We start from the raw sequence: 26,735 nt of genomic DNA, 5'->3' as shown, positions 1-26,735 counted from the left end.
AGAGGGGAGGTAAAGGATGAGGACAGAGGAGAAGAGCGTCTGCCAAATGACTTAAATGTAAATGTAAATAAGAGGGGAGGTAAAGGATGAGGACAGAGGAGATAAGAGGGGAGGTAAAGGATGAGGACAGAGGAGATAAGAGGGGAGGTAAAGGATGAGGACGGAGGAGATAAGAGGGGAGGTAAAGGATGAGGACAGAGGAGATAAGAAGGGAGGTGAGGAAAGCATCTATTTAAATGGTGGAAGCAGGGGATGAATCACAGCCTTTTTGCCCTGTCCTCTCAACGTGTCCCTCATTTTGTCCCTTTTGTTTGTTGGTCCCTCTCTGTCTTGCCCTCTTTGTGTGTGGCAATTCTGAGAGGGTAAATAGACAGGGACCATCTGGGAGAGGTATGGTTTGGTCCCCACAGCCACTGTGTGTTTATTTAGTCAGGACCCAGCGCCAGGCAGTCTTGACTCCAGCCCTGTGTCTACACACTCTGTCAGGGCCAGAGAGAGAGCGTGTGTGTGTGTGTGTGTGTGTGTGTGTGTGTGTGTGTGTGTGTGTGTGTGTGTGTGTGTGTGTGTGTGTGTGTGTGTGTGTGTGTGTGTGTGTGTGTGTGTGTGTGTGTGTGTGTGTGTGTGTGTGTGTGTGTGTGTGTGTGTGTGTGTGTGTGTGTGTGAGTGTGTGCGTAACTAGTGGCCCTGCCAATTATAATGGGTATTTTCTTCTCCTCTGTGATGTGTGCCTGTGTGTTCCGTTAACTCAACACTGCATTCTGTCTCTGGGGTCTGAGGAAGAGAAGTGAGACAGAGGGTTTCACCTCAGAGGTAAAAAGAAAATGGAAATAGACTTACATTGTTGTCAATCTCTCTCTCTCACCCCCCTCTCTTTCACCCCCTCCCTCCTTCTCCCCCTCTCTCTCCCCCCTCCATCCTTCTCTCACTCTCTCTCCCCCTCCATCCTTCTCCCCCTCTCTCTCTCTCTCCCTTTCCCTACTCCCCCCCCTTTCTCTCTGAGGAGAGGTGAGGAGAAGTGAGGAGAGGTGAGGAGAGGTGAGGAGAGGTGAGGAGAGGGGAGGAGAAGTAAGGAGAGGGGAGGAGAGGAGAGGTGAGGAGAGGTGAGGAGAGGTGAGGAGAAGTGAGGAGAGGTGAGGAGAGTTGAGGAGAAGTGAGGAGAGGTGAGGAGAGGTGAGGAGAGTTGAGGAAAAGTGAGGAGAGGTGAGTAGAAGTGAGGAGAAGTGAGAAGTGAGGAGAGGGGAGGAGAGGAGAAGTGAGGAGCAGTGAGGAGAGGTGAGGAGAGGAGAGGTGAGGAGAGGAGAAGTGAGGAGAGGTGAGGAGAAGTGAGGAGAAGTGAGGAGAGGTGAGGAGAAGTGAGGAGAGTTGAGGAGAAGTGAGGAGAGGTGAGGAGAAGTGAGGAGAGTTGAGGAGAGGTGAGGAGAGGAGAGTTTAGAAGAGGTGAGGAGTAGTGAGGAGATATATAAAGGGAGGGAGAATGTCCTCATGGTGTCTGTTCTGGAGAGAGAGGGTGAGTGTTGCAGTTTGCCAGTGCATCTCATTCGTACGTCCTCTGCTCCAATGCCTCTCCCCCTGAAAGGAGATTCCTAGAGCAGAGACGTGAGACAGTGTCCGGTGACTTTGTGCTCAAAACTGTGTCGTCACTTTGTTAAATGCACTTTAAATAAATTGTGATTTGACTCCAAGTAACTACTGCTACTCAGATGAACTGTGATACTGCCGAGTATCGTCACAGATCACGACCATCTTCAAATGCTCCTCTGTTCCTCCAGCTCTCATTCTCTAGGCCCTAGTCTCAGTTAATAATGAAGTTCTTAGAGGAGATTCCCAGCCCCTCGTCTGGGATCCATTAAACTAACATGGATGGATGGATGGACAGGGACATTTCTGAGCAGCAGCTTTGTCCCTGCACTCATTAAGCCAGACAATGGCAAAGGTTGTCATTCATTGCCACTGGCCTTCTCCTTCAGGCTTCAGGCCCACATCCATTCGACTAATGACTGTCCTGAGTGGCCCTCCCCTGGGAGACACTGAGCCACAGGCCTCGGGCCGGTCCTGGATTACATAGGGGTTAGCAGGGGTAAATCAGGACAACCAGAACCACTGCAATACCACAACCACACACACACACACACACACACACACACACACACACACACACACACACACACACACACACACACACACACACACACACACACACACACACACACACACACACACACACACACACACACACACACACACACACATGTCTTGTTCTTCTATCGTCGTGGGGACCTAAAATTAGTTTCCATTCAAAATCCTATGTTCCCTAACCCCTAAACCTAAACCTTACCCTTACCATAACCCTAAACCTAACTCCTAACTCTAACTCTAAACCGAACCACTAACCCTTACCCTAATTCCAATCCTAGCCCTCCTGAATTTAAAATAGCCTTTGACCTCATGGGGATGTGGGAAATATCCCCACAAGGGAGAATTTGTCTTTGATTTAAAGTCCTTGTGGGGACTTTAGGGGATTTTAGGTCCTAACAAGGATAGAAGAACCAACCCACTCAACCCATACCCGATCTACCCAACACACACACAGGTGCACACACACCAGCCGCGAACCACCTGAGCAGAAAGGAGCAGGACATGAAGGAAGAGTCCATTTGGGCTTAGGCAGGCTGGACACTGTGCTCCCCACCACTGAGCACTTTTCCATCCTGACGGCTGAGCCTCCCAGTCAGTCTGCTGGGCCTGAGTCATGGGGGACCCTTTTAACTGCAACACCAACCAGCAATATAGAGACAAAGGAATGTCCAGAGTTAACCCTTTCCACTGTCTGTGAGAGATAACAACAAGCCTCTAACTACAGAGAGGTGCCTGGCTGAGCACCTCAGCCACTGTGTTGACTGAGCTGCATGACAACAGGGTGTGAACAAGGTTAGTCACTCAGACCCACTGTGTGTGTGAGTGTATGCAAACACTCTTCTGACAAATACAAAGGAAATCCCTCCTTGAAGAGTCTTTTGTTTGTGAACCTGGCAGGTGAAAAACCTTTGGCCGATTGTTAATTGAAAATACTAAACCATGAACCCTTCATTAGAAGTCTCGTTCTGTACAGGCAGTCAGAAATGGTCCATGACGACTCTTCATGCTGACAGGAAAAGGTGAGGAGGAAAGGACAGGAGAGAGGACAGGAGAGGATACGAGAGGACAGGAGAAGACAGAAGAGGATACGAGAGGACAGTAGAAGACAGGAGAGGATACGAGAGGATAGGAGAGAGGACAGGAGAGGATATGAGAGGACAGGAGAAGACAGGAGAGGATACAAGAGGACAGGAGAAGACAGGAGAGGATACGAGAGGACAGGAGAAGACAGGAGAGGATACGAGAGTACAGGAGAAGACAGGAGAGGATACGAGGACAAGAGAAGACAGGAGAGGATACGAGAGGACAGGAGAAGACAGGAGAGGATACGAGAGGACAGGAGAAGACAGGAGAGGCCAGGCTATATGTCTGTGTGATATAGTTTCTCATGAGGTTTTTCTCATCAAACAGCAGAACATATCAACACCATGCGTATCAACAGTCCTCCTATTCCCCTGTCAACACCACTACCCAGCCAGCCGCCACTCCAACTCCGTTACCATGGAGAAATCAATTATTCTAAATCTCTTTGAGACATGTTGCAGCAGGGTGCTGATCCAACACATACTGTGAGAAGGTTTCCTCCCCTCCAACCTCTTATATAAATCACAGGAAAGAGACGCAGGGCTGACAGCAGAGGCTTCCCCCGATCCTTCCTTTACACACAGAGACATTCCCCCGATCCTTCCTTTACACACAGAGACATTCCCCCGATCCTTCCTTTACACACAGAGACATTTCCCCGATCCTTCCTTTACACACAGAGACATTTCTCAAGCCCCCCACAGCTACAATGGAGAGGTGGAGAGTGTTTGTTATGAAGATTAAATCTCCTTTCACACTTCCATTTAGATCAACCAGAGGGATAGAGACAGAGAGAGACAGAGAGAGACAAACACCATTGTAAATACAACCCATATTTATGCTTATTTATTTTCCCTTGTGTACTTTAACCATTTGTACAGTGTTACAACACTAGTTGTGATATGCCATTTGTAATGTCTTTATTGTTTTGAAACTTCTGTATGTGTAATGTTTACTGTTTTGTATTGTTTTTTTCACTTTTGTATATTATCTACCTCACTTGCTTCGTAAGAAGCATTTCAAGGTCCTGGAGGGGCCTAGCCAGTCTCCATCTTTCTCATCAGGCCTCTCTCATCTTTTTAAGTGGGAGAACTTGCACAATTGGTGGCTGACTAAATACTTTTTTGCCCCACTGTATACTAAAGTGAAATGAACAATAAAAATGAACAGTAAACATTGCACATACGCTCACTTTGAGTCCAGTCAGAGGAATACCATTAGAGTGCCTTTAGAGGGGAGGGGGGCTGCAGGGAGGCCCACAGCAGGCCGTGGTGGTTAGGCTGTGGTGGTTGGCCGTGGTGATCGGCCGTGGTGAGATCACAGGACGGAGGAAGGTAGTAGAAGGTAGTAGAGCTTGGCGATACGGACAAAAATCCATATTGTGATAAATGGCCTGAATTGATGTCATAATGATAAATAGAAAGCTAAGTTTATAACATGAATGTGCATCACTGTTTTTATTTTGTTATCACTTTAACTACTACTACTACAGGTTTCATGGTTGAAGCCATCATTGGTTCCATTAACAATCACTTATATTATAAAACTCCTCAATTCAAACTTGACATTTCTCTAGTACAGGCTACGTACTGTACTGAATGACATCAGCAAAATGCCTATAATAAGTGATCGGTGTCTATTTCCGGCGCCGACAGAGATGGCCGCCTCGCTTCGCGTTCCTAGGACACTATGCAGTTTTTTGTTTTTTTTACGTGTTATTTCTTACATTAGTACCCCAGGTCATCTTAGGTTTCATTACATACAGTCGAGAAGAACTACTGAATATAAGAGCAGCGTCAACTCACCATATGTACGACCAAGAATATGACTTTCGCGAAGCGGATCCTGTGTTCTGCCTTTCAACCAGGACAACGGAATGGATCCCAGCCGGCGACCCAAAAAAACGACTTCGTAAAAGAGGGAAACGAAGCGGTCTTCTGGTCAGACTCCGGAGACGGGCACATCGTGCACCACTCCCTAGTATACTTCTCGCCAATGTCCAGTCTCTTGACAACAAGGTTGATGAAATCCGAGCAAGGGTAGCATTCCAGAGGGACATCAGAGACTGTATCGTTCTTTGCTTCACGGAAACATGGCTCACTGGAGAGACGCTATCGGAGTCGGTGCAGCCAGCAGGTATCTCCACGTATCGCGCCGACAGAAACATCTTTCTGGTAAGAAGAGGGGCGGGGTGTATGCCTTATGGCTAACGAGACGTGGTGTGATCACAAAAACATACAGGAACTCAAATCCTTCTGTTCACCTGATTTAGAATTCCTCACAATCAAATGTCGACCGCATTATCTACCAAGGGAATTCTCTTCGATTATAATAACAGCCGTATATATCCCCCCCCAAGCAGACACATCAATGGCTCTGAACGAACTTTATTTGACTCTTTGCAAACTGGAATCCATACATCCTGAGGCTGCATTCATTGGAGCTGGGGATTTTAACAAGGCTAATCTGAAAACAAGACTCCCTAAATTGTATCAGCATATCGATTGCGGAACCAGGGCTGGCAAAACCTTGGATCATTGCTATTCTAACTTCCGCGATGCATATAAGGCCCTGCCCCGCCCTCCTTTTGGAAAAGCTGACCACGACTCCATTTTGTTGATCGCTGCCTACAGACAGAAACTAAAACAAGAAGCTCCCACGCTGAGGTCTGTCCAACGCTAGTCCGACCAATCTGATTCCACACTCCAAGACTGCTTCCATCACGTGGACTGGGATATGTTTCGCATTGCGTCAGACAACAACATTGACGAATACGCTGATTCGGTGTGCGAGTTCATTAGAACGTGTGTTGAAGATGTCGTTCCCATAGCAACGATTAAAACATTCCCAAACCAGAAACAATGGATTGGTGGCAGCATTTGCGTGAAACTGAAATCGCGAACCACTGCTTTTAATCAGGGCAAGGTGACCAGAAACATGACCGAATACAAACAGTGTAGCTATTCCCTCTGCAAGGCAATCAAACAAGCTAAGCGTCAGTATAGAGACAAAATAGAATCTCAATTCAACGGCTCAGACACAAGAGGTATGTGGCAGGGTCGACAGTCAATCACGGATTACAAAAAGAAAACCAGCCCTGTCACGGACCAGGATGTCTTGCTCCCAGGCAGACTAAATAGCTTTTTTGCCCGCTTTGAGGACAATACAGTGCCACTGACACGGCCGGCAACGAAAACATGCGGACTCTCCTTCACTGCAGCCGAGGTGAGTAAAACATTTAAACGTGTTAACCCTCGCAAGGCTGCAGGCCCAGACGGCATCCCCAGCAGCGCCCTCAGTGCATGCGCAGACCAGCTGGCTGGTGTGTTTACGGACATATTCAATCAATCCCTATCAATCCCTTAGCTTTCTTGGGAAGTCTGTGGTGGCCCTCTTGAAGCATGTGGGAACAGCAGACTGGTAACTGAGCTAAACGACTACCGCCCCGTAGCACTCACTTCCGTCATCATGAAGTGCTTTGAGAGACTAGTCAAGGACCATATCACCTCCACCCTACCTGACACCCTAGACCCACTCCAATTTGCTTACCGCCCAAATAGGTCCACAGATGATGCAATCTCAACCACACTGCACACTGCCCTAACCCATCTGGACAAGAGGAATAACTATGTGAGAATGCTGTTCATCGACTATAGCTCGGCATTTAACACCATAGTACCCTCCAAGCTCGTCATCAAGCTCGAGACCCTGGGTCTCGACCCCACCCTGTGCAACTGGGTACTGGACTTCCTGACGGGCCGCCCCCAGGTGGTGAGGGAAGGCAACAACATCTCCACCCCGCTGATCCTCAACACTGGGGCCCCACAAGGGTGCGTTCTGAGCCCTCTCCTGTACTCCCTGTTCACCCACGACTGCGTGGCCACACACGCCTCCAACTCAATCATCAAGTTTGCGGACGACACAACAGCGGTAGGCTTGATTACCAACAACGACGAGACGGCCTACAGGGAGGAGGTGAGGGCCCTCGGAGTGTGGTGTCAGGAAAATAACCTCACACTCAACGTCAACAAAACTAAGGAGATGATTGTGGACTTCAGGAAACAGCATAACAGCAGGCCATAAAGATCATCAAGGACAACAACCACCCAAGCCACTGCCTGTTCACCCCGCTATCATCCAGAAGGCGAGGTCAGTACAGGTGCATCAAAGCTGGGACCGAGAGACTGAAAAACAGCTTCTATCTCAAGGCCATCAGACTGTTAAACAGCCACCACTAACATTGAGTGGCTGCTGCCAACACACTGACTCAACTCCAGCCACTTTAATAATGGGAATTGATGGGAAATTATGTAAAATATATCACTAGCCACTTTAAACAATGCTACCTAATATAATGTTTACATACCCTACATTATTCATCTCATATGTATACGTATATACTGTACTCTATATCATCTAATGCATCTTTATGTAATACATGTATCACTAGCCACTTAACTATGCCACTTTGTTTACATACTCATCTCATATGTATATACTGTACTCGATACCATCTACTGTATCTTGCCTATGCTGCTCTGTACCATCACTCATTCATATATCTTTATGTACATATTCTTTATCCCCTTACACTTGTGTGTATAATACAGTAGTTTTGGAATTCTTAGTTAGATTACTTGTTGGTTATTACTGCATTGTCGGAACTAGAAGCACAAGCATTTCGCTACACTCGCATTAACATCTGCAACCATGTGTATGTGACAAATCAAATTTGATTTGATTTGAGTCGGGGATACAGTGCCTGCTGGACCATAATGCTGATAATGTCATGAAAGATTAAACCAAATTTTAACATTTAACAACCGTAACATTCATCTCGGACTTTTTCTTCTACTAAAACGTTAAAACAATCAGCAGGTGAAGTTTACGGTGAGGGCATTGTAGTGTCAGCAGTGACTGAAATGTTGCTTGGTACTTTCTAACTATTCACCAGGCAGCAGGCAGTTAGATAACACATCATCTCCGGGTATACAGCCTATTCCTCATCACACTGTGGGCTAGGAGCCAAAAACAACAACAAATAAATAATGTATACAGCATTCATTACCGTCCATTTGGATTAGAACATAAACAGCAACCCTGGCATGGGTCTTCAAGTCATGACCCAGGAGTAGAGACAATGTAGCACACGTCCTAGCTATGTTAATGAGCTGAGACCCTGAATCACGGCCCGTCTTAATGAGCAGGCGTTTTTACTGACTACTACTCTGTGACCCAGGCCTAAGGAACACCATGCCATGGAAACAGCCCAGTTAGACCAGTTACATGCAGTGAGTTAAATCCACATAACCACACACAAGCACCTACTGGGTAGCGGTAAAAACCAAACGGAGAGGGAAGGGCGCCAAGTTTGAACTGCAGGAGTATTTTGGGGGATGTTATTAAGGCAACTGAAGTGTTTGTGGAAATATCTACTCATTAGAACAGTGTTTCTCAACTCCAGTCCTCAAATAACCCCAACAACACACAAGCACACCTGATTCAACTTGTCAACTAATCCTCAAGCCCACAATGAGTTGAATAAGGTGAATTCAAATCAAATCAAAATTAAATCCCATTTTATTGGTTGTATACATATATGGGAAACACTGTATCAGAGTAACATTAGACCCAGTGTTGGTTTGCTGTGTTTTTCCCCCAAATGGAATATCAAATGTATTTTTATTCAGCCCTTTTACATCAACAGTTGTCACAATGTGCTATTCAGGAACCCAGCCGAGCAATGCGAGGCAGAAGCACAGTGGCTATGAAAAGCTCTGTAGAAGGCAGGAACCTAGGATGAAACCTCGAGAGGAACCCAGCCTGGTCTCACAGACTAGACGTTACATAGTAAATGCAAATCCAGGACATGCAAATTAGTATGATATGTAACCATACAAAAATGCAACATAAGACAGAAGATTACTTAAGGCAAAAAACAAAAGTAGGGCGGGTGGGTAGGTAGGCGTATTAACGTGAATATCTCGCAACCCAAAGGTTGCGTGTTCGAATGTCATCACAGACAACTTAAAAATTGTAGCTAATTAGCAACTTTGCAATTGCTTACTACTTAGCTAATTATTATATATGTTTTTACTTTTAACCCTTTTTCTCCCCAAATTCGTGATATCCAATTGGTAGTTACAATCTTGTCCCATCGCTGCAACTCCCCTACGGAGAGGCGAAGGTCGAGAGCCATGCGTCTTCTGAAACACCACCCTGCCAAGCCGCACTGCACCAATGTGTCGGGGTCAGCTTGCAGGCACACGGCCCACCACAAGGAGTTGATAGAGCGCGATGGGACAAAGAAATTACATGTTTCTGTGGACATTATGGATACTATTTGGAATTTTCGTCTGCGTTGTCATGACCGCTCGAGCCTGTGGATTTCTCAACATAACGCGCCAAACAAACGGAGGTATGTTGGATATAAAAATAATCTTTATGGTTCAAAAGGAACATTTATTGTGTAACTGGGAGTCTCGTGAGTGAAAACATCTGAAGATCATCAAAGGTAAGCGATTAATTGTATTGCTTTTCTGATTTTCGTGACCAAGCTAGGTGTTGATAATGTTTTGTCTAGTGATCGATAAACTTACACAAACGCTTGGATTGCTTTCGCTGTAAAGCATATTTTTAAAATCTGACATGACAGGTGGATTAACAAAGAGCTAAACTGTGTTTTGCAATATTGCACTTTTGATTTCATGAATATAAATATTTTTAGGAATATTTTTTGAATGTGGCGCTTTGCAATTCAGCGGTTGTTGATGAAAATGATCCCGCTAACAGGATGGGTTGCGTCAAGAAGTTATTAATGTCATCTTAATTTTATTACTTAATGGTTAATGTCATTATTTTATTACTTATCGTTAATGTCATTACTTTATTACTTATCGTTAATGTCATTATTTTATTACTTATCGTTAATGTCATTATTTTATTACTTAATGGTTAATGTCATTATTTTATTGCTTAATGGTTAATGTCATTATTTTATTACTTATCGTTAATGTCATTACTTTATTACTTATTTTAATAGTATTTATATATTTTTATTTTACCCCCTTTTTCTCCCCAATTTCGTCATATCCATTTACGATCTTGTCTCATTGATGCAACTTCCCAACAGGCTCGGGAGAGGCGAAGGTCGAGTCATGCGTCCTCCAACACATGACCCGCCACACCACACTTCTCAACACCAGCTCGCTTATCCCGGAAGCCAGCTGCACGAATGTGTCAGAGGAAACACCGTTCAACTGACAACCGAAGTCAGCCTGCAGGTGCCCGGCTCAGCGCGCTCTAGGAGTCGCTAGAGCGCGATGAGCCAAGTAAAGTCCCCCCGGGCCAAACCCTCCTTTAACCCGGGCGACGCTGGGACAATTCTACACTGCCCTAAGGGACTCCTGGCCACGGCAAGTTGTGACAGACTCGGACTCCTGATAAAGACAACAATCGTCTTCACTTGGATATACAGACAGTTATGGCTGGAGACGACACATGACGGACAGTCATAATGACATTGTGTAGTTGTGTAGCATTGGTGGCATTGTGGTTACTACAGGCTGAAGAGTTGACCAAAGTTGACCTAGAGTTACCTCACTAACTCCTCCAACCTGTTTAATAGGATACCCCTCAGAGCCGTTGCTTTAGATTGTCTTGTGTTGTTACAAAGACATACCTTTTAAGGTATGGTCAGTTATCCTGGGTTGAACTTAGTGAGGTAACTTTGGTCAAATCTAACTCCTCAAACCTGTTTCGTAGGATAACCCTCAGTTAATCCATAGCCGTTGCTTTAGTTTGTCTTGTGTTGTTACAAGGTCATGACTAACTTACATGTCAGGTTTAGAAGTACTCTACCACGGCTTTAGTGTGTAGTAGTACAGTTTCATTAATTCATGGCCTGGGCAGCTCAGTCGCGCCTCCTCACAGCTCTCCCTCCCCATCGAGGTTCATTATGCAGACGGCACCAACCCACCCAGTAGAGAAGGTCTCTGCACTGACACACCCTACCATTCCCAGGGTTTGTCCTACTGTACCACTCCCTGCCTGTTCTCACCCTACCACTATGGGGATCACTGTTTAGCCATGTTGACTCAAACCTATTATAGCCTACAGATATACAACAACAACGCAAACAATTGCACACGTGCACATAAAGGAGTGTGCACATGAATCCACACAGTTACTTTCCATCAACCAACCAACAACCAGCTTTCTAGGGCTCCCGAGTGATGCAACGGTCTAAGGCACTGCATCTCAGTTCAAGAGGTGTCACGACAGTCCTTGGTTCGAATCCAGGCTGTATCACATCCGGATGTGATTGGGAGTCCCATAAGGCGGTGCACTGCGTTGTCCAGGTTTGGCCAGGGTAGGCTGTCATTGTAAATAAGAATTTGTTCTTAACTGACTTGCCTAGTTAAATAAAGGTTAAATAAATAAAATAAACACACAGACTCAGCTGTGGAGAACTAAAGGTCTTTGACAAGATCTAAAATGGTCATTGATGAAGTCCACAATGGTCAGCTCTCTCTGATTCATCCTGCAGGCAGTGGCCCAACAATCCAGCTTTTCAGCCCAAACTCCCAGTCAGCACATAGTGACCCCGACCAGTGAAAACAGTCCCACATACCTGGCGTGTCGGGGCTCAGACAGATACAAACAGCGTATCGGGGGCTCAGACAGATACAAACAGAACAGGGGTGAAAGGAAAGAGTTGAGACACAGTTGGACAAAGAGGAGAACCATACAAGAGAGACATTTTAGAACAGCAGAAGCCTCAGCCAGCAGTATCACACAGCCACGCAGCCACGCAGCCACACAGCCACACAGCCACACAGCCACACAGCCACACAGCCACACAGCCACACAGCCACACAGCCACACAGCCACACAGCCACACAGCCACACAGCCACACAGCCACACAGCCACACAATGTCTTTATGGCTGTGTCATCTCCAGCCATTACTGTCTGTACATCTAAGTCTGCCTGCATCAGGATAGCTTTATTCAACTTTTTTTTTTTTTACCTGGCAAATATGTCAGTTAAGAACAAATTCTTATGTTCAATGACAGTTAACTTCAGGGGCAGAACGACATATTTGTACCTTGTCAGCTCAGGGATATGAACTTGCAACCTTCCGGTTACAAGTCCAACGCTCTAACCACTAGGCTACGCTGCCGCCCCATAGACCATTAATTTTAATGATGGACAAACACAAGTAGTGAAGGTTGTGTGTGGGTGACTGAAGACGTCAGAACCAAACACTATTTGTTTCAGCAATGCTCCTGTTCGCCCGGGATACCCATGGGTGGGACTGTATTTATATGGTAATAACAATTTACGTTTGACAAATGTTTGTTCTTTTCATTTCCATAGCATACCATTTGCATTTCAAATAAAGGGAACATTTTAAATTTGAGGCACGCAAAGGGAAACCGAGACAATACGTTTTCCTATAAAGTTTGAGTAATGTAAAACTTGTTGTATTATTTTACTGTAGCACAGCAGACATGTAACACATGTCCCTTCTCCACAAATGAAAACTCTCTCCAGTATGACTATAGACCATATTGAATACTTAGTATAATAGTAACAGTTAGTATAATAGTAATAATACAATAGTAATAGTTAGTATAATAGTAGTAGTTAGTATAATAGTAATAGTTAGTATGATAGTACTAGTTAGTATAATAGTAATAGTTAGTATGATAGTAATAGTTAGTATAATAGTAGTAGTTAGTATAATAGTAATAGTTAGTATGATAGTACTAGTTAGTATAATAGTAACAGTTAGTATAATAGTAATAATACAATAGTAATAGTTAGTATAATAGTAGTAGTTAGTATAATAGTAATAGTTAGTATAATAGTAGTAGTTAGTATGATAGTAGTAGTTAGTATAATAGTAATAATACAATAGTAATAGTTAGTATAATAGTAGTAGTTAGTATAATAGTAATAGTTAGTATAATAGTAGTAGTTAGTATAATAGTAATAGTTAGTATAATAGTAATAGTTAGTATAATAGTAGTAGTTAGTATGATAGTAGTAGTTAGTATAATAGTAATAATACAATAGTAATAGTTAGTATAATAGTAGTAGTTAGTATAATAGTAATAGTTAGTATAATAGTAGTAGTTAGTATAATAGTAATAGTTAGTATAATAGTAGTAGTTAGTATAATAGTAATAATACAATAGTAATAGTTAGTATGATAGTAGTAGTTAGTATAATAGTAATAGTTATAATAGTACTAGTTAGTGTAATAGTACTAGTTAGTATAATAGTAATAGTTAGTATAACAGTAATAGTTAGTATAATAGTAGTAGTTAGTATGATAGTAATAGTTAGTATAATAGTAATAGTTAGTATGATAGTACTAGTTAGTATAATAGTAATAGTTAGTATGATAGTAATAGTTAGTATAATAGTAGTAGTTAGTATAATAGTAATAGTTAGTATAATAGTAGTAGTTAGTATAATAGTAATAGTTAGTATAATAGTAGTAGTTAGTATAATAGTAATAGTTAGTATAATAGTAATAGTTAGTATAATAGTAACAGTTAGTATAATAGTAATAGTTAGTATGATAGTACTAGTTAGTATAATAGTAATAGTTAGTATGATAGTAATAGTTAGTATAATAGTAATAGTTAGTATGATAGTAATAGTTAGTATAATAGTAATAGTTAGTATGATAGTACTAGTTAGTATAATAGTAATAGTTAGTATAATAGTAATAATACAATAGTAATAGTTAGTATGATAGTAGTAGTTAGTATAATAGTAATAGTTATAATAGTACTAGTTAGTGTAATAGTACTAGTTAGTATAATAGTAATAGTTAGTATAATAGTAATAGTTAGTATAATAGTAATAGTTAGTATGATAGTAATAGTTAGTATGATAGTAATAGTTAGTATAATAGTCATAGTTAGTATAATGGTAATAGTTAGTATAATAGTAATAGTTAGTATAATAGTAATAGTTAGTATAATAGTAATAGTTAGTATGATAGTAATAGTTAGTATAATAGTAATAGTTAGTATGATAGTAATAGTTAGTATAATAGTAATAGTTAGTATGATAGTACTAGTTAGTATAATAGTAATAGTTAGTATAATAGTACTAGTTAGTATAATAGTAATAGTTAGTATAATAGTAATAATACAATAGTAATAGTTAGTATAATAGTAGTAGTTAGTATAATAGTAATAGTTAGTATAATAGTAATAGTTAGTATAATAGTACTAGTTAGTATAATAGTAACAGTTAGTATAATAGTACTAGTTAGTATAATAGTAATAGTTAGTATAATAGTAATAGTTAGTATAATAGTAATAGTGCTATGGAACATGCATGTGTTTTTTTTATTTATGTTTTTACTTTGGTAACGAACCAAGCTATTTGTAGTAACATCTGCCAAGATTCAAGAGACGAAACTGATCATTAAAATCGGACCACAAGTATACAATCCAACTCTGGCTTCCACAGCACAATAAAACATAGTTAATGCTTCCATGGCCTCCATTTGCTCACTGTCTTCACAATGTGTAACTTGGACTCCCTTCAAGTGTGATTATATATACAGTAGTAACACATCTCTGTTATTATATATATAGTACTCACACAACTCTATTCAGTAAGAGCAATAAACTGCTCTATCCACTGCACTCATCAACTGATTACAGGCTAACAAATTCATCTAAACTACCCCAATCATTATATGACTTTATATTAAAAAAAATTATTTTGGACTTTATATAAATGGTATATAGCACGAGGCCAACACTAAACAGCTAATCGACTCTAGTCAGTTGAACTAAAATATGAATAAAATACGTCCACGCCCGTCCCGCTGATGGTTGCCATTATGCTGGACACATGGACGTCGGGATGGGAAGTGACTGACTGAGCGGCAGATTGACTGACACAGCACCAGAGGGAAAGCATGCTGGACCATGTGTAACGAACCAGCCCTCTCCTGTAGCGTTCAGCATCTGTTCGCCGACATGCATGCCGGTCGAGACCAGGCATGTTTCCCGCAAGACGAGCCCATTAATCCACAGTAAAAACCTTGGATCTCGTGTTTGAACGTTGAAGTTGCGCAGAGGAGTGGTTTTACACACCGACAAGGAGCAGTGTAATAGACCCTAGTGTAGTTATTGGACAGGCATGCAGTGTTTTAGGATGACTTTCTCTTGAAAAGAAGGACTACATCCGTAATTAATACAATATATTGATCCAGAACAATCAAATAATTATTGAAATGGGATAACATTTCACCTCCCAGTGCATTAGTTTGTATGTCTTCTTGATGTCCTTCATGTCAAGCTTTTTATCAGTTTGAAATTAGTTTGTTCTTGACTACATGTTATTGTCTTAGCCTGTGTTTATATGGTTTGCGATTTGCGTTTGACAAATGTTTGTTCTTTTCATTTCCATAGCATGCCATTTGCATTTCAAATAAAGGGAACATTTTAAATTTGAGGCACGCAAAGGGAAACCGAGACAATACGTTTTCCTATAAAGTTTGAGTAATGTAAAACTTCCATCTCCAGACAATAGCCTACTTCAAGCCTGTTGTATTATATTACTGTAGCACGGCAGACAGTGGAAATCATCAACCCGCAGAAGTGAGAAGCGGCAACACGAGGATCAACAGCAAAATCGTGTCACATTATATCGGTCTAGTTTCGTTCACCAAGAGAAACACAAAGTTACATGCATTGACAATACACTGTACAGTAAATAGTAACTTGCATACCTTGTCTCGGCCATCTTCCTCACATTGTATGAGCAAAAAGTTGGAATAAGAGTTGCATTGTAGTAGATTTCCCACTAGTTGAAGCTATGTACGTGCGTTTCCACGTAACTGGAGCACAGTACTGCCTCACCCCTGCCCTGTCTGTGTGCAAGTCAGTACAGCACACACACCCCTCCACGAAACTCCACCATGATCATGGTTTATATGTAATCTGATCCCTAACGGACTGTATTTAACTGAGCGGTATACTACAAAGCAGCTTGAATGAGTTAGCCAGCTAACTTGCCTAAATATTCTGAAATATATATATATATTTTAGAAGGATAAGTTTGAAATGGGCATGGTCTTATTGACTCAACAATCAAAAACACATATCTAAGTTAAGCTTTCTTAATTAATCAGAAAATCAATAGTTATTTCTGGTTGTTTATTAAAGTTAGCTAGCTAACTCATCGAATTTGCTTTGTAGTATAACCTCTGTTTTCCCTCTGCATTGGGGTGTCTGATGATCTTGGTGTCAACATGATCCAATACACCCACCTAGTGCTGAGACAGAAATATACATCTCATGTTGACTGTCACCCCAGATCCAATTATGTCCAAAAGTTTGGATCAATGTCTATTTATTAAATTAACTGTTTGGGAAATCATTCTTAGATGTGTACCAATAAATCAACACATTTATCAAGATATTTACTTTTCACCAAAGCTTCCAAAGCTGAAAGAACCAGTGAAACCTATTGGCTGAATATAGAACAAGATCAAATGTATGGTTAGTCAGAACCCAGACACATATGTTATACAATACATAAATGTCCAAATAAGAAATAGGCATGTATGGTATTGGTAACAGAGTGTCCCAATCAAGGACTGCAGGTCTGAACATGTCAAATAAACACAAACCAGACTGTGAAGTGAAGAGGAGGAAACCTTGGCATTCAACACTTTATTCACAAACTTGTTACAGCTGTTCACTGGAAACCAAAATATATGCACGATAAACCTATGGAACTACACAAGGCATCGTTATGATAAAACCCTCTCTTTTTTTGTCCACATACAGTAGTCCATCTCAAAGTGCTAATAAAAAGTACTGTTGCTTATTTTTTTTCCAGGGGGAGAAGGGACTTGTTTTACCTCTTACAATATAGTACAAAATTATTGGGGGGGGGGGGTCGGTTTCCTGGTAAATTGAGGGTGGAAAGATTCCTTCTGCTCAAGGGTATTCACATCAGAAGACTACGTACAGGAAACATCGGTGCAGGGCGGGGCGGCAGGTTGCCTAGCAGTGAGAACATTTGACCAGTAACCGCAAGGTCGATATTTTGAATCCCCGTAAGAACAAGGTGAAAAATCTGTTGATCTGCACATGAGCAAGTCACTCAACCCAAACTGCTCCAGGTTCCCGGTCAATAACGACAGATGCCTGGCCACGAACCCACTGTCAGGGGGAGTAAGGATATGCTAAATGCCCATTTCCAAACTTGTACAAGTTACCCACTTGTACATGCAGTGAAACAGGACAAATAATAAGCACCCACTATTTGACCCTTTTGATGAAGCGCTGTCTGATTGGTAATATCTGTTTATTATCAAATATATTTTAACATTTACATTAATCGCAAAAGACCTACATTCAAATACACACAGCAATTTTATATATATATGTTGAGACCCCAATAGCACCATGTATAGCGAACAAATCTACTGTTATAAAGAATGCAGCATTTGTTAAATACATGTATTTTTCCATGTATTTTTATTTCTAAGAGAAACACGTGTAACTACAGTCTTTAGACCATGACGTTACGGCCGATCTTGACTGTGTGGGCTTGTTTTACAAGCCAGCATGTTCTGAGTATCTTTAAGTGGTTTTAGGCAGAATAAACTGCCAGGGTTGCTGTATAAGGTGAGTGGGTCATGAAACCTATGTCCCGCCCATCTCTGGGACACATCGGCTTGCAAAACAAGCACACCTTTTCTCTCTGAAGCCTTTGATGACATCAGAGAGAGGAAGTGGGGCACATTCCTCTGCCCAGCCCTTGGATAGTTATTTTACATATCAGCTAACCATATCATATGTCCTAGCAATCTGGTGCCCGACAGCACAGTCGATGATCTGGCACACAACCATTGGTTGATACATGCAACAACGTCTTAGCACGGGAACTCAACTGTGGACTGATGACTTCATGAAACAGACTTCATGAAACAGAACCAACAAGACTAGACAAGTCAGGTTTACACATAGAGATGTATAAGGATCATTACATAGAAATAACCTGTTTTTGCATGGACATTGCCATTGAGGGCTTCCAGGCATTTTACAGTAGTCAACTGTGTAGATATTCGCATGGGGTTGGGAGCGATCAGCCAATAAGCAGAACATTGTCTTCTTCTTTAAAATGGTTTGCCTAGTTTGTAAATGGCTTCAAGCTATGTGACTGCCATCTAGTGGCTACAATACATGAATGACACTAAATTTGGTTCAGGACTCCAGCACTGCAGGAGGAGATAAGACACCTATATTAGTTTACACTTTTTTTATCTAAAGAAGAAGAAAACGGACTATTTTAAAATGGAAATGGCTTCAGTAGTGCTGCCCATACTGTCACAGACACCATAATGGGACAGCTACAATGTTGTGATCTCTATACGTCTCAGTGGGTTCACATCAGATAAGTGCCTTCGATTGCATGTTTTCTGATTGGACTCTCTCAAAACGGTTAATGCCACAGCTACCAAGTTGTAGCGGTAGAGATATTTTCAGTAAAAACTCTTATTCTGTTCAACGTCCAGAACTCAGTCATTTTGAAATGAAATTAAGAACACAACAAAAGGGAATGCTTTGATTCACATAAATATCAAGTCTCTTGTTTTTCATTAGAAACATAGTAGAACTATAATAAGCTGCAACACTGAAAATATACGGCACTTAGATGACACGTAGTCCCAGTTCCTACCTGCACTCCGACCCTAACCACGGCCTCCTCGTGTCGGTTTGACGCCAAACTCAAAGGCAAGTTCCACAGCACTCTAACTCAAAGTGTGTGAGGTGTGTGTGTGTGTGTGTGTGTATCACTGAACCTCATAATTGATCATCTGCATTTTGTGGAATTAAGTGTTTTCAAAAATGACTTAGTAACACATTGGTAAAAATAAAGAAGCCTTAATCAATGTGCCACATACATGTAGTCAGCACAGGGGGTGGAACCAGCACCAATTCATACACCCATTAGGAAAAACTAACACAGTCAAATACACACATAGAATACACAATCTGTTTTCAAAGAATCCAATGAATATCAAAAATCAATCAAGTTTATTTTCCTCTCATATTCCCAAAGCTCCCCAAAAACAAAAAACAAAGCAAAGTAACATCCTGCATTAGGAAAATAATCATGGGCTGCTGCTGCTGTGTTCGCTCACAAAGAATCATGGGCTGCTGCTGCTGTGTTCGCTCATAAAGAATCATGGGCTGCTGCTGCTGTGTTCGCTCACAAAGAATCATGGGTTGCTGCTGTGTTCGCTCATAAAGAATCATGGGCTGCTGCTGCTGTGTTCGCTCATAAAGAATCATGGGCTGCTGCTGCTGTGTTCGCTCATAAAGAATCATGGGCTGCTGCTGCTGTGTTCACTCATAAAGAATCATGTGCTGCTGCTGCTGTGTTCGCTCACAAAGAATCATGGGCTGCTGCTGTGTTCGCTCATAAAGAATCATGGGCTGCTGCTGCTGTGTTCACTCATAAAGAATCATGGGCTGCTGCTGCTGTGTTCGCTCACAAAGAATCATGGGCTGCTGCTGCTGTGTTCGCTCATAAAGAATCATGGGCTGCTGCTGCTGTGTTCGCTCACAAAGAATCATGGGCTGCTGCTGCTGTGTTCGCTCACAAAGAATCATGGGCTGCTGCTGCTGTGTTCGCTCACAAAGAATCATGGGCTGCTGCTGCTGTGTTCGCTCACAAAGAATCATGGGCTGCTGCTGCTGTGTTCGCTCATAAAGAATCATGGGCTGCTGCTGCTGTGTTCGCTCACAAAGAATCTCCTAGTGAAGTCCGTTGGTGTATTACAGGAAGGGGCCAGCAGTGGGCCGCAGGCTGGCCTGGGATATGGTTGGGGCACTGGAGGACTGCAGTCTTGATTAAAGGGACAGGCTCGTCCCCATATCAGCCAGGAAGTGCTGCAGTGGCCTGAGGAGGAGGAGGGTGAGATGTTAAGCGGGTCTGGGTGGTGGACAGGCCAGAGGTGACATTGTGCTGATTCAGTCTCCCTAAAATCTCAGGTGAGGAGGGGAGACAGAGTGAGAGAGGGGTCTTACAGGCAGTCATACAGGCAACCCGTTCTCAGCTTCCTGAACAAAGTCACTGCACTGACAGTGAGCATGGTTCAGCCTCCACCGGGCCGACCATCTCCTAAACAACTCTTCCTCCTCCTCTTCATCACCCCTATCCCTGCCCTCCTCATCCTCGTCATGCAGTCTAGGCGGGCCCTCCTCCCCTAACTGGTTGAGGAGAGGTGGGGAGTGGTCCCAGTCTGAGCGGACTGGAGGACAAGAAGAGGAGGAGGAGGAGGAAGAGGAAGAGCGGTGCTCCCCTCCATTCAGCCCCAACGCCTCCCTCAGGACCTCGGCCGCAGCCTCTCTCAGCAGGAGAGCTGGAGTGGCCAGGGTGGTCAGGTAGATGGCTGAGGCTGATTGGGCCGTTGAGGACACCAGGGCGTGGTCTCTTCCTCCTCTACCCTCCCCAGGAATCAAGTTGCTGCGGCGCCCGTTCGGCTGGTGGTTGAAGTTGCCTAGCATCGTGAACATCCTGTCCACGGTCCAGTCAAAGTTGTCCCAGTCCTCCAGGCTGACGTTGAAGTTGAGTTTGAGATCATACGCGTGCTTGTCAAGTCTGTACAAGGGTTCAAGTTCTGTCCAGTCCATTCCCTTTCCTCCTGCACTGGGTGCTTCTGAAGGGGCCACTGTCGCCTCCTGGACCCTATCCCTCCCAGCCTTCCCAAATCTGTCCTCTGATGAGACAAGATCACACAGACAAAACAGTGTCATCCACAGCAAACCTCTGTCTCCCGTTGTGTCTGTACTCTCCTCATCACCACCACGTGAACACTGCTCCCAGTAAACTGGTCCCAGGACAGAGTAGTATTCTATTCTATATGAATGCTTGAATGGGTTCATTCTCTGACATTCACACTAGTTTATGAGGCAGCTACATGGAGAAACAGACAAGACACATGGACAGCAGAGTATCAGAAAGAGTGAGAGACATTGTGAGGCACTGCAGTCTTATGAAAAGTGAGAGTCAACCAAGGCAGATGCGCTGGGCGGTGGGGGTGGATGGCGCCTTCTACAGGTAGAGATGATTAGATGACTAAGGCAGATGCGCTGGGCGGTGGGGGTGGATGGCGCCCTCTACAGGTAGAGATGATTAGATGACTAAGGCAGATGTGCTGGGTGGTGGGGGAGGATGGCGCCCTCTACAGGTAGAGATGATTAGATGACTAAGGCAGATGTGCTGGGTGGTGGGGGTGGATGGCGCCCTCTACAGGTGACAAGCAACAGGACAGTATGAGATGTGAGCTGCCTAAACCTTGCAGGTTAGAATTACATCCATTCATAGCGACAGACAGGAGAGTGAGACAGACAGGAGAGTGAGACAGACAGAAGAGTGAGACAGACAGGAGAGTGAGACAGTCATGGTTATTAACTAGAACTAGCAGAGAGCAGCAGGCAAGCCAGGAAAAACCCAGAGTTGAAAAAACTAACGAAATGAAAGAGGAACGAAAGAGAGGAAGAAAAAACAAGTTAGAGGTGACTGTTAGAGGAGACTGTAAGAGGTGACTGTAAGAGGTGACTGTTAGAGGTGACTGTTAGAGGTGACTGTTAGAGGTGACTGTTAAAGGTGACTGTTAGAGGTGATTGTTTTGGTGGCATCGTGGGTTAGAGTTGACTGTTAGAGGTGACAGTTTTGGTGGCATCGTGGGTTAGAGTTGACTGTTAGAGGTGACTGTTTGGTGGCATCGTGAAGTTCCAGACTCACAGTGATTTGGAGGTGGGCATCTTCACTTTTGGCCACTTTCTGCGTTGAAACTGCCTGATGCACAAGCAGCAATAAGATAGACTGTTATTCAGCCCGTTCAAGCAGGAGAAAATAAGCCCTCAACCTTCTCCCAAACTCAGTTAGAAGGAGTGTAGAGACAGTGAAGCATACACTGAATACTCCCCAGGGTTCGAAAAGTGCTCAGTGCAAATCCCCCAAACCAGAAGTCATGCAAAGATGCAAAGGAAAAACAAGAGAGAAAGAAAGAAAGAAAGAAAGAAAGAGAGAGAGAGAGAGAGAGAGAGAAAGGGAACACTAAAAAACACACTCTCAATCGCACCTCCAGCACAGGAGGCTGCTGAAGGAAGGAGGGCTCATAATAATGTCCGGAACGGAGCAAGTGGAATGGCATCAGACACATAGAAAACCCGTGTGTTTTATGACAGTCCAATGATGCCGCTCCAGCCATTACCACGAACCCGTGCTCCCCAAAAAGGAGCCACCAACCTCCTGTGACGTCCACACTTCGCCCCACACTTCGCCCCACACGTCTCCCCACACGTCGCCCCATATACACAATCTCTATGTACTTTCTAAGTGTTGTGTATTCTGTCAACGTATTCTAGGCCAAGTTGATAGTCAACTATCTTTTAGGAATGTTTATATTCATTTTATATAAACTCAGCGAAAAAAGAAACAGACCTTTTTCAGGCCCCTGTCTTTCAAAGATAATTAGTAAAAATCCAAATAACTTCACTGATCTTCATTGTAAAGGGTTTAAACACTGTTTCCCATGCTTGTTCAATGACCCATAAACAATTAATGAACATGCACATATGGAACGGTCGTTTTAAGACACTAACAGCTTACAGACGGTATGCAATTAAGGTCACAGTTATGACAACTTAGGACACTAAAGAGGCCTTTCTACTGACACTGAAAAACTCCAAAAGAAAGATGCCAGGGTCCCTGCTTATCTGCGTGAACATGCATCAGGCACGCTGCAATGACGCATGAGGACTGCAGATGTGGCCAGGGCAATAAATTGTAATGTCCGTACTGTGAGACAAGACAGACAGCTGATCGTCCTCGCAATGGCAGACCACGTGTAACAACACCTGCACAGGATCGGTGCATCCAAACATCACACCTGCGGGACAGGTACAGGATGGCAACAACAACTGCCGAGTTACACCAGGAACGCACAATCCCTCCATCAGTGCTCAGACGGTCTGCAATAGGCTGAGAGAGGCTGGACTGAGGGCTTGTAGGCCTGTTGTAAGGCAGGTCCTCACCAGAGATCACCGGCAACAACGTCGCCTATGGGCACAAACCCACTGTCGCTGGACCAGACAGGACTGGCAAAAAGTGCTCTTCACTGATGAGTCACGGTTTTGTCTCACCAGGGGTGATGGTCAGTTTTGCGTTTATTGTCGAGGGAATGAGCGTTACACCGAGGCCTGTACTCTGGAGCGGGATCGTTTTGGAGTGGAGGGTCCGTCATGGTCTGGGGCGGTGTGTCACAGCATCATCGGACTGAGCTTGTTGTCATTGCAGGCGATCTCAACGCTGTGCGTTGCAGGGAAAACATTCTCCTCCGTCATGCGATACCCTTCCTGCAGGCTCATCCTGACATGACCCTCCAGCATGACAATGCCACCAGCCATACTGCTCGTTCTGTGCCTGATTTCCTGCCAGACAGGAATGTCAGTGTTCTGCCATGGCCAGTGAAGAGCCCAGATCTCAATCCCATTGAGCACGCCTGGGACCTGTTGGATCGGAGGGTGAGGGCTAGGGCCACTCCCCCCAGAAATGTCCAGGATCTTGCAGGTGCCTTTGTGGATTAGTGGGGTATTATCTCACAGCAAGAACTGGCAAATCTGGTGCAGTCCATGAGGAGGAGATGCACTGAAGTACTTAATGCAGCTGGTGGTCACACCAGTTCCTTTTGAACTAGAGAGACCGGACAGGCACCGTGTTATGCTGTGGTGCGCACGGTGTCTCCAGTGCGGGTACAAAGCCCGGTGCAGTACATTCCAGCTCCGCGTATCGGCCGGGCTAGAGTGAGCATCAAGCCAAATGCCATGAAGCCGGCTCTATGCATCTGGTCTCCAGTGCGTCTCCTTGGGCCGGCTTACATGGCACCAGCCTTGCGTACGGTGTCCTCGGTTCGCCTGCATAGCCCAGTGCGGGCTATTCCACCTCGCCGCACTGGCAGAGCGACCGGGAGTATTCAACCAGGTAAGGTTGGGCAGGCTCGGTGCTCAAGAGCTCCAGTGCGCCTGCACGGTCCGGTCTACCCAGTACCACCTCCACGCACCAGCCCTCCGGTGGCAGCTCCCCGCACCAGGCTTCCTGTGCGTGTCCTTGGCCCAGTACCACCAGTGCCAGCACCACGCAACAGGCCTAGAGTGCGCCTCGCCTCTCCAGCGCTGCCAGAGCCTTCCTCCTCTCCTGCGCTGCCGGAGTCTCCCGCCTGTTTAGCGCTGCCAGAGCCTTCCTCCTCTACAGCGCTGCCGGAGTCTCCTGCCTGGCCAGAGCTGCCAGTCTGCATGGAGCAGCCAGAGCTGCCAGTCTGCATGGAGCACCCAGAGCTGCCAGTCTGCATGGAGCAGCCAGAGCTGCCAGTCTGCATGGAGCAGCCAGAGCTGTCAGACTGCAAGGAGCTGTCAGTCTGCAAGGAGCTGCCAGTCTGCAAGGAGCTGCCAGTCTGCAAGGAGCTGTCAGTCTGCAAGGAGCTGTCAGTCTGCAAGGAGCTGCCAGAGCTGCCAGTCTGCATGGAGCAGCCAGAGCTGCCAGTCTGCAAGAAGCCACCAGAGCTGCCAGTCTGCATGGAGTAGCCAGAGCCGTCAGTCAGCATGGAGCAGCCAGAGCCGTCAGTCAGCATGGAGCAGCCAGAGCCGCCAGTCAGCATGGAGCAGCCAGAGCCGCCAGTCAGCATGGAGCAGCCAGAGCTGTCAGTCAGCATGGAGCAGCCAGAGCCGTCAGTCTGCCAGGATCCGCCAGTCAGCCAGACTCTTCCAGATCCGCCAGTCAGCCAGACTCTCCCAGATCCGCCAGTCAGCCAGGATCTTCCAGATCCGCCAGTCAGCCAGACTCTACCAGATCCGCCAGTCAGCCAGACTCTACCAGATCCGCCAGTCAGCCAGACTCTACCAGATCCGCCAGTCAGCCAGGATCCGCCAGTCAGCCAGGATCCACCAGTCAGCCAGACTCTTCCAGATCCGCCAGTCAGCCCAGAGGCGCCAGAGCCCCTCTGTCCTGAGCTGCCCCTCTGTCCCGAGCTGCCCCTCTGTCCCGAGCTGCCCCTCTGTCCCGAGCTGCCCCTCTGTCCCGAGCTGCCCCTCTGTCCCGAGCTGCCCCTCTGTCCCGAGCTGCCCCTCTGTCCCGAGCTGCCCCTCTGTCCCGAGCTGCCCCTCTGTCCCGAGCTGCCCCTCTGTCCCGAGCTGCCCCTCTGTCCCGAGCTGCCCCTCTGTCCAGTGGGGTTATATAGTAGGGTTGCCGTAGTTAGGAGGCCAAGGAAGCGGACAAGGTGGCGGACAAAGACTATGGTGAAGTGGGGGCCACGTCCAGCACCAGAGCCGCCACCGCAGACAGATGCCCACCCAGACCCTCCCCAATAGGTTCAGGTTTTGCGGCCGGAGTCCGCACCTTGGGGGGGGGGGGGGCACTGTCACACCCTGACCATAGTTTGCTTTGTATGTTTATATGTTTTGTTTGGTCAGGGTGTGATCTGAGTGGGCATTCTATGTTGCGTGTCTGGTTTGTCTATTTCTGTGTTTGGCCTGATATGGTTCTCAATCAGAGGCAGGTGTTGGTCATTGTCTCTGATTGGGAACCATATTTAGGTAGCCTGTTTGGTGTTGGGTTTTTGTGGGTGATTGTTCCTTGTCCTTTTGTCCTTAGGTCTGCCGTGTGCTAGTTTGCACCAATATTAGGCTGTTTCGGTTTTCGTGTATTGTTTATTGTTTTTCATATTGATTCGTGTTTACTTCAGTTTTATTAAACATGGATCTTAATAGACACGCTGCATTTTGGTCCGACTCTCTTTCACCTACAGAAAACCGTGACAACGTTAAGTTTGCTGAAAATAAACGCAGTTGACAGTGTGAGGTTTCTTTTTTTGCTGAGTTTAGTGCTAATACCTAATAAATAGTTAAGTGCAGAGTGGTGTTTATGTCAATGAGTAAAGATACCTGTATTCATCAAAGATGCTTCGCTCTTTACCTCCTGAAGAAGAGACAATAGCAGTGGTTAGAGAATACAGGAACAGATTCCTATCAATTAAGGCATAGAGACCTCGTTAAGCCATGTAGGTGTGACTCTGTGTTGAGAGAGGCAGGTTAGAAAGTGCAGTTGTTTTCAAAAAGCAAAATGGTGTCTGAAATTCAAATAGTGTTAAAGAAACAACAACAAAAAAGAGCAGAAAACGTCTTTCAACTGAATTGGCCTTCATTAAAAGGAACAGAGCTCATTCCAGAGTGAGTGGTTGTAGTCGTTTAAGATGCAGTAATAGAATTGATAGGTATTGAGAGGTATTGCATGGTGAAAACAAGAACACAAAGCAAGGCAGGACTTGGGTTTGGTGGAGAGGATGATGGTGATGAGGATAGAAAACAGAGATCATTCTTCTGTAGTGACAACCCACAACAACCTGAGATATTGTTTGTGTGTGAGTGTGTGTGCATGTGCGTGCTTGTGTGTGTG

The 26,735-nt window shown here is 44.7% G+C and overlaps 2 protein-coding genes across 10 annotated transcripts in view; both read right to left on the bottom strand.

Annotated features, from left to right (window-relative positions):
- The window catches only part of LOC135527805 (rho GTPase-activating protein 39-like), a 156,835-nt gene extending 140,708 nt beyond the window's left edge, over positions 1 to 16,127 (bottom strand). Inside the window, exon 1 of the mRNA XM_064956393.1 lies at positions 15,991 to 16,127. Within this exon, the coding sequence (XP_064812465.1) occupies positions 15,991 to 16,004 (14 nt within the window). The 5' untranslated portion in view covers positions 16,005 to 16,127. The remainder of the gene's footprint in view (positions 1 to 15,990) is intronic.
- A 794-nt stretch (positions 16,128 to 16,921) lies between these two features.
- The window catches only part of LOC135527803 (extracellular sulfatase Sulf-2-like), a 322,483-nt gene continuing 312,669 nt past the window's right edge, over positions 16,922 to 26,735 (bottom strand). For 5 of the 9 annotated variants that reach the window (XM_064956384.1, XM_064956383.1, XM_064956385.1 and 2 more), the window contains one exon: positions 16,922 to 21,000. In XM_064956384.1, coding sequence (XP_064812456.1) covers positions 20,315 to 21,000 — 686 coding nt within the window. In that variant the 3' untranslated portion in view covers positions 16,922 to 20,314. Of the gene's footprint in view, positions 21,531 to 26,224; positions 26,259 to 26,735 lie in introns of all 9 variants that reach the window. The other 4 variants (XM_064956388.1, XM_064956390.1, XM_064956387.1 and 1 more) reach the window with 2 other exon arrangements.

This window comes from Oncorhynchus masou, chromosome 33 (genome assembly GCF_036934945.1).
Source record: "Oncorhynchus masou masou isolate Uvic2021 chromosome 33, UVic_Omas_1.1, whole genome shotgun sequence".
NCBI lineage: Eukaryota > Metazoa > Chordata > Actinopteri > Salmoniformes > Salmonidae > Oncorhynchus > Oncorhynchus masou.
Note: the sequence above shows the minus strand (reverse complement) of the source record. Positions and strands in the feature narration are given on the sequence as shown.